General features: G+C 47.6%; 1 protein-coding gene across 3 annotated transcripts in view; it reads right to left on the reverse strand.

The window, feature by feature from the left end:
• The window catches only part of LOC144486045 (myoneurin-like), a 108,801-nt gene that overhangs the window by 86,278 nt on the left and 7,332 nt on the right, over positions 1-15,191 (reverse strand). For all 3 annotated transcript variants that reach the window (XM_078204155.1, XM_078204160.1, XM_078204168.1), the window contains exons 2-3: positions 10,343-10,634; positions 7,147-8,015 (exon numbers count right to left, since the gene is read on the reverse strand). In XM_078204155.1, the coding sequence (XP_078060281.1) occupies positions 7,147-8,015; positions 10,343-10,611 (1,138 nt within the window). In that variant the 5' untranslated portion in view covers positions 10,612-10,634. The remainder of the gene's footprint in view (positions 1-7,146; positions 8,016-10,342; positions 10,635-15,191) is intronic.

Here is a 15,191-nt window from a genome sequence, read left to right on the forward strand (position 1 = left end):
GTAACCAAGAAGGTAGATGAGGGCAGTGCAGTTGATGTTGTCTACATGGACTTTAGCAAGACCTTTGACAAAGTACCGCATGGTAGCTTGTTGCATAAAGTTAAATCTCACGGGATCCAGGGTGAGGTATCTAAATGGATACAAAATTGGCTTCTTGACAGAAGCCAGAGGGTGGTTGTAGAGTGTTGTTTTTCAAACTGGAGGCCTGTGACCAGCGGTGTGCCTCAGGGATCAGTAGTGGGCCCACTGTTATTTGTCATTTATATTAATGGTTTGGATGAAAATATAGGGGGAATGGTTAGTAAGTTTGCAGATGATACCAAGATTGGTGGCCTGATAAACATTGAGGAAGGTTATCTCCAATTGCAGTGGGATCTTGATCAATTGGGCCAGTGGCTGAGGAATGGCAGGAGGAGTTTAATTTAGACAAATGTGAGGTAATGCATTTTGGCAGATTGAACCAGGGCAGGACTTACTCAGTTAATGGTAGGGTGTTGGGGAGAGCTACAGAACAAAGAGATCTAGGGGTACATGTTCATAGCTCCTTGAAAGTGGAGTCACAGGTGGACAGAGTGGTGAAGGCGGCATTCGGCATGCTTGGTTTCATCGGTCAGAACATTGAATACAGGAGTTGGGACGTCTTGTTAAAGTTGTACAAGACATTGGTAAGGCCACACTTGGAATACTGTGTGCAATTCTGGTCATCCCATTATAGAAACGATATTATTAAACTAGAAAGAATGCAGAAAAGATTTACTAGGATTCTACCGGGAATTGATGGATTGAGTTATAAGGAGAGGCTGGATAGACTGGGATTTTTTTCTTTGGAGCATAAGAGGCTGAGGGGTGACCTTATAGAGATCTATAAAATAATGAGGTAGACAAGGTAGATAGTCAATATCTTTTCCCAAAGGTAGGGGAGTCTAAAACTAGAGGGCATAGGTTTAGGGTGAGAGGGGAGAGATACAAAAGTGTCCAGAGGGGCACTTTTTTCACACAGAGGGTGGTGAGTGTCTGGAGCAAGCTGCCAGACGTAGTAGTAGAGGCGGGTACAATTTTATCTTTTAAAAAGCATTTATATAGTTACATGGGTACGATGGGTATAGAGGGATATGGGCCAAATGCGGGCAACTGGGATTAGTTTAGGGGTTTAAAAAAAATTGCAGCATGGACAAGTTGGGCCGAAGGACCTGTTTCCATGCTGTAAACCTCTATGACTCTACATCACTAGACACTGGCTTCCAGTCACAAAAACAACCATCACCCTTTGCCTCCTGCCACTGAGCCAATTTTGGAATTGTTGATTGGGGAAGTGAAAAGCAAAATAAGACCAGCAAATAGAGAATGCAAGAATAAAATGGCTGTTCCCAAAAAGGGAACCTAAAAATCTACTGATGAGCAGGTGGTGGGAGATGGAGTGTCCCATTTGGGACAAAGATGCTGAAAGGTAAAGATACAAGGCAAGGCTGGAATACTTCATTCCATTGAAGCAAATGGGCGGCACGGTGGCAAGCACTGCTGCCTCACAGTGCCAGGGGCCCGGATTCAATTCCAGCCTTGGGTGACTGTCTGTGTGAAGTTTGCATGTTCTACCCTTGTCTGCGTGGGTTTCCTCCGGGTGCTCCAGGTTTCCTCCCACAGTCCAAAGCTGTGCTGGCTAGGTTAATTGGCCATGCTAAATTGCCTGTTGGTGTAGGTTAGGGGATTAGCAGGGTAATTACGTGGGATTACGGGGACAGGGCCTGGGTGGGATACTGTTTAGGAGAGTCAGGGCAGGCTCGATGGGCCGAATGGCCTCCTTCTGCACTGTAGGAATTCTTTGTTTAATTTATTTTTGTGGTGTCACAAGTAGGCTTACATTAACACTGCAGTGAAGTTACTGTGAAAATCCCCTAGTCGCCACACTGCACTGCTGCCTCACAGCGCCAGGGACCCAGGTTCGATTCCCGTCTTGGGTCACTGTCTGTGTGGAGTTTGCACGTTCTCCCCGTGTCTGCGTGGGTTTCCTCCAGGTGCTCCGGTTTCCTCCCTCAGTCCAAAGATGTGCAGGTTAGGTGCATTGGCCGTGCTAAATTCTCCCTCAGTGTACCCGAACAGGTGCTGGAGTGTGGGGACTAGGGGATTTTCACAGTAACTTCATTAGTGTGAATGTAAGCCTACCTGTGACTAATAAATAAACTTTAACTTTCAGTGGGATGTGCCAGTGATTTGGCAGGTAGCAAACATGGCATGCTTGGTCAAGAATGGTATAAGGACATTCTTAGTACAGTTTAAAAAATAATAATCAGTGGCTTTTTTATAAATCACCAGCCTCCTGCTGCTCCTATTCCATATATTCATATTGTAGAGAGGTTGGAGTTGAGGAGAACCAGCACAGATTTGTAAAAGATAAAATGTGTTTGACTAGTTTAACTGAATGTTTTGATGAAGTAGGAGGGAAGGTTGGAGAGGGAATGCAATGGGCTCTTGACAAAGTACCACATAAAAGGCTGGTTTACAAAATTCAGGGCCATAAAATAGGAGGGTCAGTATGCAACTGGACAACAAAAATGGATAGAAAACAGCACATGGTAAATGGTTTTCTAATCTAGATGTTAGACAATAGACCTTAAGAGTCAGTGCGAAGGCCGCTGCTTTTGTTTGAAATATATAAACCAGGCTTAGAGACACAAAGTATCTGAAGAATTGAAGCAAAAGAGGCAAAAGTTTCAGGTATGGACGGGCAGCTTGTCCGTGCAGAATGCCCATCACGTGGGGGGGGGGTCGTGGACTCCTGGTGTGGCCTGGACAAGCACATCTGCAAGAAGTGTCAGCATCTGCAGAAACTAGAGCACTGGGTTTTGGAACTTGAGAGATGGCTGGAGTCATTGTGGTGCATCCACAATGTTGGGAATTATGTGGATAGCAAAGTGATTACACCACAGTTTAGGAGCATGCAGGCAGAGAGGGAATGGGTGACCACCAGAAAGTCTAGGAGGATTCAAGGTATTGCAGGAGTCATCACAGAATCTCTACAGTGCAGAAGGGAGCCATTCGGCCCATTGAGTCTGCACTGACTCTCTGACAGAGCATTCCATCCAAGTCCTATCCATGTAACCTCATGTATTTACCCTACTCATCCCCCTAAACTACACATCTTGGACACTAAGGGACAATTTCGAACGGCCAATCCACCTAACCTGCATCTCTTTGGACTAAGAGAAGAAACCCAGTCCTCAAAGTCGATCTTGCTCATGCATCACAAAGAAAACAAAGAAAATTACAGCACAGGAACAGGCCCTTCGGCCCTCCAAGCCTGCACCGACTTAACTAAAACTGCCTACCCTTCTGGGGACCATATCCCTCTTTTCCCATGCTATTCATGTATTTGTCAAGATGCCCCTTAAAAGCTATACCATATCTGCTTCCACGACCTGTAGTACACCCCCAGCATAGTGACCGCACCCTTCCTGTTTCTGAGTTCCACCCACAGCGACTCAGTACATGACCCCTCTAAGTTGTCTACCCTCTGCACCGCGGTAATATGCTCCTTAACTAATATCGCTGGCTGGGAGTTTTGCTAGAGTGTTTCGGCAGGATTTAAACTAGTGTGGCAGGGGGGTGGGGAACAAAACAGGTGGTCAGTAAATACTGAGGCTGGGGTCGAGCTGGGGGCCAGGGCAAGGCTAGCTAAGAAGAGGAGCACTCTGGAGGAGGACGACCTGATTGGGCCTGGAGGTCTGGAGTGCATCTGCTTCAATGCGAGGAGTGTAACGGGTAAAACAGACGAACTTAGGGCCTTAATGCTTGTGCGGAATTTGGATGTGGTTGCGGTGACGGAAACTTGGTTAAAAGGACAGGACTGGCAGCTGAATATTCCGGGGTATAAGCGTTTTAGGCGAGACAGAGGAGGGGCTAAAAAAGGTGGGGGAGTAGCGATATTAGTTAAGGAGCATATTACCGCGGTGCAGAGGGTAGACAACTTAGAGGGGTCATGTACTGAGTCGCTGTGGGTGGAACTCAGAAACAGGAAGGGTGCGGTCACTATGCTGGGGGTGTACTACAGACCACCCAACAGCCCACGGGAAGTGGAGGAAAGGATATGTCAGGAGATTCTGGATAGGTGCAGAAAACATAGGGTTGTTGTAGTGGGGGACTTTAATTTCCCTGGCACAGACTGGAAAGTGCTTAGAGCTGGGGGACCGGACGGGGAGGAATTTGTAAAATGCGTACTGGAAGGTTCTTTGGAACAGTATGTAGATAGCCCGACTAGAGAGGGGGCTATACTGGACCTAGTTCTGGGAAATGAGCCCGGTCAGGTCGTCAAAGTTTTGGTAGGGGAACATGTGGCAAATAGTGACCACAACTCTGTTAACTTTAGGATAGTAATGGACAAGGATGAGTGCTGTCCTACGGGCAGGGTGCTAAATTGGGGGAAGGCTGACTATAGCCGGATTAGGCAGGAATTGGTGGATGTTGATTGGGAGAGGATGTTTGAGGGTAAGTCCGCGTCTGGCATGTGGGAGTCTTTTAAGGAACTATTGATAAGGCTGCAGGATAGGCATGTGCCTGTAAAAAGGAAAGATAGGAAAGGTAGGATTCGAGAGCCGTGGATAACCAGGGAAATTGAGGATCTGATTAAAATGAAAAGGGAGGCGTACGTTAAGTCCAGGCAACTGAAAACAGATGGAGCTCTGGAGGAATACAGAGAGAGTAGGAAAGATCTCAAACGTGGAGTTAGAAGGGCAAAAAGAGGTCACGAGATGGTCTTGGCAGGCAGGATTATGGAGAATCCTAAGGCATTCTATTCATACGTTAGGAACAAAAGAGTTGTCAGGGAGAAAATCGGACCTCTCAGGGACAAAGGAGGGGAATTATGCTTAGAACCCAAGGGAATAGGGGAGATCCTAAATGAATACTTTGCATCGGTATTCACGAAGGAGAGGGGCGTGTTAACCGGGAATGTCTCGGAGGGAGGTGTTGACCCGTTAGAGAAAATCTCCATTACAAGAGAGGAAGTGTTAGGTTTTTTAGGGAACATTAAAACTGACAAAGCCCCAGGGCCTGATGGCATCTATCCCCGACTGCTCAGGGAGACGAGAGGTGAAATTGCTGGGCCTCTGACGGAAATCTTTGTCGCTTCTTTGGACACGGGTGAGGTCCCTGAGGATTGGAGGATAGCGAATGTGGTCCCGTTGTTTAAGAAGGGTAGCAGGGATAACCCAGGAAATTATAGGTCGGTGAGCTTGACGTCCGTGGTAGGGAAGTTGTTGGAGAGGATTCTTAGAGACAGGATGTATGTGCATTTAGAACGGAACAATCTCATTAGTGACAGACAGCATGGTTTTGTAAGAGGGAGGTCGTGCCTTACAAATTTGGTGGAGTTTTTTGAGGAAGTGACAAAAACGGTTGATGAAGGAAGGGCCGTGGATGTCGTCTATATGGATTTCAGTAAGGCATTTGACAAAGTCCCACATGGCAGGTTGGTTAAGAAGGTTAAGGCTCATGGGATACAAGGAGAAGTGGCTAGATGGGTGGAGAACTGGCTTGGCCATAGGAGACAGAGGGTAGTGGTCGAAGGGTCTTTTTCCGGCTGGAGGTCTGTGACCAGTGGTGTTCCGCAGGGCTCTGTACTAGGACCTCTGCTATTTGTGATATATATAAATGATTTGGAAGAAGGTGTAACTGGTGTAATCAGCAAGTTTGCGGATGACACGAAGATGGCTGGAATTGCGGATAGCGAAGAGCATTGTCGGGCAATACAGCAGGATATAGATAGGCTGGAAAATTGGGCGGAGAGGTGGCAGATGGAATTTAATCCGGATAAATGCGAAGTGATGCATTTTGGAAGAAATAATGTAGGGAGGAGTTATGCAATAAATGGCAGAGTCATCAGGAGTATAGAAACACAGAGGGACCTAGGTGTGCAAGTCCACAAATCCTTGAAGGTGGCAACACAGGTGGAGAAGGTGGTGAAGAAGGCATATGGTATGCTTGCCTTTATAGGACGGGGTATAGAGTCTGATGATGCAGCTGTATAGAACGCTGGTTAGGACACATTTGGAGTACTGCGTCCAGTTCTGGTCGCCGCACTACCAGAAGGACGTGGAGGCATTGGAGAGAGTGCAGAGAAGGTTTACCAGGATGTTGCCTGGTATGGAGGGTCTGAGCTATGAGGAGAGATTGGGTAGACTGGGGTTGTTCTCCTTGGAAAGACGGAGAATGAGGGGAGATCTAATAGAGGTATACAAGATTATGAGGGGTATAGATAGGGTGAACAGTGGGAAGCTTTTTCCCAGGTCGGAGGTGACGATCACGAGGGGTCACGGGCTCAAGCTGAGAGGGGCGAAGTATAACTCAGACATCAGAGGGACGTTTTTTACACAGAGGGTGGTGGGGGCCTGGAATGCGCTGCCAAGTAGGGTGGTGGAGGCAGGCACGCACGCTGACATCGTTTAAGACTTACCTGGATAGTCACATGAGCAGCCTGGGAATGGAGGGATACAAACGATTGGTCTAGTTGGACCAAGGAGCGGCACAGGCTTGGAGGGCCGAAGGGCCTGTTTCCTGTGCTGTACTGTTCTTTGTTCTTTGTACCTCTCCCGGCAACGGGTTCCAGACTCCCACCACCCTCTGTGTAAAAAATCTGCCTCGTACATCTCCTTTAAACCTTGCCCCTTGCATCTTAAACCTGTGCTCCCTCGTAATTGACTCTTCCACCCTGGGAAAAAGCTTCTGACTATCCACTCTGTCCATGCCTCTCAATCTTGTAGACTTAGAACCATAGAAAATAGAACCATAGAAAATTACAGCTCAGAAACAGGCCTTTTGGCCTTTCTTGTCTGTGCCGAACCATTTTTTGCCTAGTCCCACTGACCTGCACTTGGACCATATCCCTCCACACCCCTCTCATCCATGAACCCGTCCAAGTTTTTCTTAAATGTTAAAAGCATTTACCACTTTATCCGGCAGCTCATTCCACACTCCCACCATTCTCTGTGTGAAGAAGCCCCCCCCTAATATGCCCTTTAAACTTTTCTCCTTTCACCCTTAACCCATGCCCTATAGAACCATAGAAAACTTCTATCAGGATTTTGTAGACTTCTTTCAGTTTTCAATTCTGATGCTGGACAACACAATTAGTATTAATTTGCTGCATTTAGTTACCTGTGTGAGTCCTGATGTGTGTTTTTAGCTGGTTGCACTGAGTGAAAGCCTTTGCACAGAGCTGGCACACATATGGTTTTAGCCCTTTATGAATCCTCATGTGTCGGCGCAGGCTGCTGGCTTCAGAGAACACTTTGCCACATATGTTGCAGACTGGCTTCATCTTCAGCTGTTTCCCATCACTGCTCCCTGGCTCCACCAGCCTGACATTGCTTCCTCCAGCTGTTAGTTTTGATTTGCACCTTTCTGCCAAGGTGCCATGTCGCCGAGAACATTTCCGTCTCTGTTTCCCATGTGTCTTCTGAATAATCCTGTTTGTAGTTGAAGGATTTTTATTGTTGTTACACAACTCTGACTGAGGATTGTTGTTTGGCTGGAGATCAGTGCTAACCATGTCTAACTGTGCCGCACTCTCATCACAAATTCTACTCTCCACCTTTTTAACAGTGCAGCTGCTTCTCCGTTTAACCTTTGTACAGTGGAGCATGTTATTGGGACTGACACTGTTCACCTGCAGCACAGAGTTCTGACCAGTCGCTGGCTTTTCCCCTCTGCTTCCTGGCATTGTGTCCGTGTTTGTTGGCTGTAATTGCAATTCACCCATTTTGCGATCACAGCTAGTGTCTGAAGTATTAAACAACACTTCGTCACAGCTGACCATTGCCCCAGCTCCCTGCTGGATAATGTCCTTCTCTGTTCCTGGGCTGATGAAGCAGCTGCTTGGTTCTGTAGTCCTCGGGATGTCAGATGATGCTTTAGGGACAGTATTCAAATTAATCACAAGTGATTCCATCTTTGCTTTACAGATTTTCACCACATCCTCCATCTGCAGGTAACCGGCGGCAGCCTCTATCGCAGCAGCATTGCATCTATGAACACAATAGATTAGATTGCGACAGAAATGGTTCCAATGACTATTTCATGTACTCAAATACAGCAGAGGCTCTCAGATCCCATTCAGGAACAATCCACAAAATGAAATAGCCAATTCAATCACCAGATCATTATTAAGTTTTAGCTTACACAACTTGTTTGACAAAAACCAATAGAACGGAAGCAGAAATCTCAGGAAATTACGGTGTGGATGATACTCAATTTGAGCAAAATGTGTATAAATTTTCAGACAGCAACACAAAGTCATTAAACCAATTCCATTCAAACTGCCTTTCAAAACAAAGGACTGAGCATTAATCCAAACTGTGTCAGCAGGATGCTACACTAAATCCCATGGAATACAAAGTCTAGATTCCCAGTAACCCAGCAATCATACCAAGAGGTCCTCCGGATCTTCCCTCCCTCCGGGCCCCCTCTGACACCTCACATGGCTGGGATTCAGCACATGGAGCACTGGGCATCTTCTGAAAAACTGAAGGATTGGACACCCAACATTCAAAGTATATCAAAATCATCAAAAGGTTAGGATTATACTCGGATGTTACAGAGTGTTATAGGAAGCATCTTTCTATTTGAATGTATATACAAAGAACAAAGAGAAGTACAGCACAGGAACAGGCCCTTTGGTCCTCCAAGCCTGCGCCAATCATGATGCCCTAACTAAACTAAAAAAAAACCTTCTGCCTTTATCCCTCTATTCCCTCCCTATTCATGGACCCATCCAGTTGCCACTTAAATGTTGCTAATGTGCCTGCTTCCACCAGCTCCTCTGGCAGCGTGTTCCAGGCACGCACCACACTCTGCGTGAAAAACTATCGATGCCTTTAGTGGGCATGAGCATGTGCGAGTGACATCATTGGCAACGAGTTTTGCAGGTTTAGTCTTACCATGAGGAACCTGTGTAACTAGCTACCTCCACTTCTGAGTTCATGCTGGACTGTATTTCGATATTTTTATAAGTAAAGACTGAATATCACAACACGGTCAACTACCTTTATCTGGCCAAGTTAGCACACCTTTGTGGTAACAAGCAAAAAACAACAAAATATACGAAAAAGAATTTAGGAGAATGACAGGGGATCTCATAGAAACATAAAATCCTGATGGTAAAAGCAAAATACTGCGGATGCTGGAATTTGAAACAAAAACAGAAAATGCTGGAAAATCTCAGCAGGTCTGACAGCATCTGTGGAGAGAGAATAGAGCCAATTTATTGAGTCTAGATGACCCTTTGTCAGAACTCCAGGGCAACTCAAGGTGTAAATGGCCTCTTTCTGTTTCTATAATAACATGTGTACATATACCAGTTGGACTAATGGGTAAACCAAATATGCCACTTGAGGAGCTAGTAGTTGAGTTAGTAGATTGCAAAATAAGCCTGGTTCATTTAGCACCTGAAAAACATCAGGTTTGACTTTCCAGTAGTATCTCTAAGTCCAGTAACTGTCACCATGCAATTAAGATGGAAATCAGTAGCCCAATCTCCCTTCACTGCTGACTATTAACACCCCTGCACAGGTTTTCAAAACTTAAAATAAAAGTAAAATACTTCAGGTGCTGGAAATCTGCAATAAAAACAGAAAATGCTGCAAAGACTGAGCAGGTCTGGCAGCATCTGTGGAGACAAAAGTTCATGTTTCAAGTTTGTTTGAGTCTAATGTAACATCAATGAAGAGTCAAAGCATTTTTTGGAGTCTTGGGGAAACCAGACTGCAGTCAGCAGGGGCAGGGCTGTCAAATGGGGCTGGGTGGGGAAGAGAGGTCAATCTCTAATTGGTTATTGTATATAGTACAAGTGTAGGAGGCTGAGGGGTGATCTTATAGAGGTGTATAAAATAATGAGGGACACAGATCAGCTAGATAGTCAATATCTTTTCCCAAAGGTAGGGCCCTCTAAAACTAGAGGGCATAGGTTTAAGGTGAGAGGGGAGAGATACGAAAGGGTCCAGAGTGGCAATTTTTTCACTCAGAGGGTGATGAATGTCTGGAACAAGCTGCCAGAGGTAGTAGAGACAGGCTCAATTTTGTCTTTTAAAAAGCATTTAGACAGTTACATGGGCAAGATGGGTATAGAGGGATATGGGCCAAACGCACGCAATTGGGACTAGCTTAACGGTTAAAAAAAGGGCGGCATGAACAAGTTGGGCCAAAGGGACTGTTTCCATTCTGTAAACCTCTATGACTCTATGAGTACGCAGTGCTCGAGTCCCAGGTCAAAATATGCACGCAATCATGCTGTTAGTCTGAACATCTCAGTAACTCTATCTTAACCTAACAATGCAACAGAAAGACAAATCCTCACCCATCGATATTAATGTTTCCAGTATACACAAAGTCCAGCAGTTTCTGAAAGCCATCAGAGCTAACGTGGTTGTGGTCGAGGAATACAACATTATTGTCGAGGGCGACTCCATAAACTGCCCGGAAATAGTCACTGAATGCAGCTAGAACATTCCGGTGAGCTCTGAATTGCAACTGACCAATGACAACTGTGCAATCACACAAAAAGCCATCGAGGCGCTGCTGCTGGAGTTGCTCAAGGAGCTGTTTGCAGTGCTGAACCTGCTGCATTCTGTGGCTGCAAGCGCTCGCAACTGCAAATCAATACAGCACATTAGTGGAGGGGAAGCCCCAAAATGCAAAGACTATACAACTCTCACTCAACCTCTCTCCACCTCATCTCCCCCTTACTCTTCCATCTCCCTGTCTCATTGCCACCAAGCCCTGTTCACCCACATCCCACTTGCTGTTTCCCATCCCGTGCCCAATCCTCTTGCGCAGTTGCCTTTCTCCTCTCCCACACCCCATGTTGCCCCCCTCTCTCACCCACCCCCCGTCCCCGTGAGGTCTCTCTCCCCTCCCTCTTCCAAAAGCCCCAGTAACTCTCCCACCGTCTTCCAATGTAACAAGGATCTCACCCGTCCAGTAACTCTTCTGCACCCTTAGCAAACCCCACGCTCTCCCCCACTCATCACCAGTCTTTCTCCCTCAACAATCCCTCCTGACAATCCACCCCAACAGGTCTCTCCGCGCAGCTTCTCTCCAAGCCCCTTACACACAGTATCACTCCTCCGCGTCTATCTCGCAGCCCATCTCTTTCCTGGTGGTCGGTGAAGACTCGATGGGCAAAATGGTTCTCTCTCACTCTCGATCCCAGTCTCGCCCCAAACTCCCGCCCCCCCTCTCCCCCAACCCCCTCCCCCACACCCCCTCCCAGTCTCTCCCGGCCCCTCCCGCCTCCCAGTCTCTCTCCTCCATCCCAGTCCCCCTCTCTCCCAGTTCCTCCCTCTCCATCCATCCCAATCCCTCTCTCTCGCTATCCCAGTCCCTCTCCCTCTCCCCCCCATCCATCCCAGTCTCTCTCCCTCTCCCCATCCCGGTCTCTCTCTATCTATCCCGGTCTCTCTCTCTCGATCTATCCCGGTCTCTCTCTCTCTCTCTCTCTCTCTATCTATCCCGGTCTCTCTCTCTATCTATCTATCCCGGTCTCTCTCTCTATCTATCCCGGTCTCTCTCTCTCTCTCTCTCTATCTATCCCGGTCTCTCTCTCTCTCTCTCTCTATCTATCCCGGTCTCTCTCTCTCTCTCTCTCTATCTATCCCGGTCTCTCTCTCTCTCTCTCTCTATCTATCCCGGTCTCCCTCTCTCTCTCTCTATCTATCCCGGTCTCTCTCTCTCTCTCTCTATCTATCCCGGTCTCTCTCTCTCTCTATCTATCCCGGTCTCTCTCTCTCTCTCTCTATCTATCCCGGTCTCTCTCTCTCTCTATCCCGGTCTCTCTCTCTCTCTCTCTATCTATCCCGGTCTCTCTCTCTCTCTCTCTATCTATCCCGGTCTCTCTCTCTCTCTCTCTCTCTATCTATCTATCCCGGTCTCTGTCTCTCTCTCTCTCTCTATCTATCTATCTATCCCGGTCTCTCTCTCTCTCTCTCTCTCTCTATCTATCTATCCCGGTCTCTCTCTCTCTATCTATCCCGGTCTCTCTCTATCTATCCCGGTCTCTCTCTCTCTATCTATCCCGGTCTCTCTCTATCTATCCCGGTCTCTCTCTCTCTATCTATCCCGGTCTCTCTCTCTCTATCTATCCCGGTCTCTCTCTCTCTATCTATCCCGGTCTCTCTCTCTCTATCTATCCCGGTCTCTCTCTCTCTATCTATCCCGGTCTCTCTCTCTCTATCTATCCCGGTCTCTCTCTATCCCGGTCTCTCTCTCTCTCTATCTATCCCGGTCTCTCTCTCTCTATCTATCCCGGTCTCTCTCTCTCTATCTATCCCGGTCTCTCTCTCTCTCTATCTATCCCGGTCTCTCTCTCTCTCTCTCTCTATCTATCCCGGTCTCTCTCTCTCTCTATCTATCCCGGTCTCTCTCTCTCTCTATCTATCCCGGTCTCTCTCTCTCTCTATCTATCCCGGTCTCTCTCTCTCTCTATCTATCCCGGTCTCTCTCTCTCTATCTATCCCGGTCTCTCTCTCTCTCTATCTATCCCGGTCGCTCCCTCTCTCTATCTATCCCGGTCTCTCTCTCTCTCTATCTATCCCGGTCTCTCTCTCTCTCTCTCTCTATCTATCCCGGTCTCTCTCTCTCTCTATCTATCCCGGTCTCTCTCTCTCTCTCTATCTATCCCGGTCTCTCTCTCTCTCTCTCTCTATCCCGGTCTCTCTCTCTCTCTCTATCTATCCCGGTCTCTCTCTCTCTCTATCTATCCCGGTCTCTCTCTCTCTCTCTATCTATCCCGGTCTCTCTCTCTCTCTCACTATCTATCCCGGTCTCTCTCTCTCTCTCTATCTATCCCGGTCTCTCTCTCTCTCTATCTATCCCGGTCTCTCTCTCTATCTATCCCGGTCTCTCTCTCTCTCTATCTATCCCGGTCTCTCTCTCTCTCGATCTATCCCGGTCTCTCTCTCTCTCTCTCTCTCTATCTATCCCGGTCTCTCTCTCTCTCTCTATCTATCCCGGTCTCTCTCTCTCTCTCTATCTATCCCGGTCTCTCTCTCTCTCTCTCTCTCTCTATCTATCCCGGTCTCTCTCTCTCTCTCTCTCTATCTATCCCGGTCTCTCTCTCTCTCTCTCTCTATCTATCCCGGTCTCTCTCTCTCTCTCTATCTATCCCGGTCTCTCTCTCTCTCTCTCTATCTATCCCGGTCTCTCTCTCTCTCTCTCTCTCTATCTATCTATCCCGGTCTCTCTCTCTCTCTCTCTCTATCTATCTATCCCGGTCTCTCTCTCTCTCTCTATCTATCCCGGTCTCTCTCTCTCTCTCTCTCTATCTATCCCGGTCTCTCTCTCTCTCTATCCATCCTGGTCTCTCTCTCTCTCTATCTCTATCTATCCCGGTCTCACTCTCTCTCTCTATCTATCCCGGTCTCTCTCTCTCTCTCTCTATCTATCCCGGTCTCTCTCTCTCTCTATCCCGGTCTCTCTCTCTCTCTCTCTATCTATCCCGGTCTCTCTCTCTCTCTCTCTCTATCTATCCCGGTCTCTCTCTCTCTCTCTCTATCTATCCCGGTCTCTCTCTCTCTCTCTATCTATCCCGGTCTCTCTCTCTCTCTATCTATCCCGGTCTCTCTCTCTCTCTCTCTATCTATCCCGGTCTCTCTCTCTCTCTCTATCTATCCCGGTCTCTCTCTCTCTCTCTCTCTCTCTCTATCTATCCCGGTCTCTCTCTCTCTCTCTATCTATCCCGGTCTCTCTCTCTCTCTCTCTCTCTCTCTATCTATCCCGGTCTCTCTCTCTCTCTCTCTCTCTATCTATCCCGGTCTCTCTCTCTCTCTCTCTATCTATCCCGGTCTCTCTCTCTCTCTCTCTCTATCTATCTATCCCGGTCTCTCTCTCTCTCTCTCTCTCTCTATCTATCCCGGTCTCTCTCTCTCTCTCTCTCTCTCTATCTATCCCGGTCTCTCTCTCTCTCTCTCCTCTATCTATCCCGGTCTCTCTCTCTCTCTCTATCTATCCCGGTCTCTCTCTCTCTCTCTCTATCTATCCCGGTCTCTCTCTCTCTCTCTCTCTATCTATCCCGGTCTCTCTCTCTCTCTCTATCTATCCCGGTCTCTCTCTCTCTCTCTCTCTCTCTATCTATCCCGGTCTCTCTCTCTCTTCTCTATCTATCCCGGTCTCTCTCTCTCTCTCTCTATCTATCCCGGTCTCTCTCTCTCTCTCTCTCTCTATCTATCCCGGTCTCTCTCTCTCTCTCTCTCTATCTATCCCGGTCTCTCTCTCTCTCTCTATCTATCCCGGTCTCTCTCTCTCTCTATCCCGGTCTCTCTCTCTCTCTATCTATCCCGGTCTCTCTCTCTCTCTCTCTCTCTCTCTATCTATCCCGGTCTCTCTCTCTCTCTCTATCTATCCCGGTCTCTCTCTCTCTCTCTCTCTCTATCTATCCCGGTCTCTCTCTCTCTCTCTCTCTCTATCTATCCCGGTCTCTCTCTCTCTCTCTCTCTCTATCTATCCCGGTCTCTCTCTCTCTCTCTCTCTCTATCTATCCCGGTCTCTCTCTCTCTCTATCTATCACTCCCCGTCTGTCTCTATCCCAGTCTCTCTCTATCTATCCCGGTCTCTCTCTCTCTCTATCTATCCCGGTCTCTATCCCAGTCTCTCTCTATCTATCCCGGTCTCTCTCTCTCTCTCTCTCTATCTATCCCGGTCTCTATCCCAGTCTCTCTCTATCTATCCCGGTCTCTCTCTCTCTCTCTCTCTCTATCTATCCCGGTCTCTCTCTCTCTCTCTCTCTCTCTCTATCTATCCCGGTCTCTCTCTCTCTCTCTCTCTCTATCTATCCCGGTCTCTCTCTCTCTCTCTCTCTCTCTATCCCAGTCTCTCTCTATCTATCCCGGTCTCTCTCTCTCTCTCTCTCTCTCTCTATCTATCCCGGTCTCTATCCCAGTCTCTCTCTATCTATCCCGGTCTCTCTCTCTCTCTCTCTCTCTATCTATCCCGGTCTCTATCCCAGTCTCTCTCTATCTATCTTCCGGTCTCTCTCTCTCTCTCTCTCTATCTATCCCGGTCTCTATCCCAGTCTCCTCTCTCTCTCTCTCTCTATCTATCCCGGTCTCTCTCTCTCTCTCTCTCTCTGTCTATCCCGGTCTCTATCCCAGTCTCTCTCTATCTATCCCGGTCTCTCTCTCTCTCTCTCTATCTATCCCCGGTCTCTCTCT

This window comes from Mustelus asterias, chromosome 3 (genome assembly GCF_964213995.1).
Source record: "Mustelus asterias chromosome 3, sMusAst1.hap1.1, whole genome shotgun sequence".
Taxonomy (NCBI): Eukaryota; Metazoa; Chordata; class Chondrichthyes; order Carcharhiniformes; family Triakidae; genus Mustelus; species Mustelus asterias.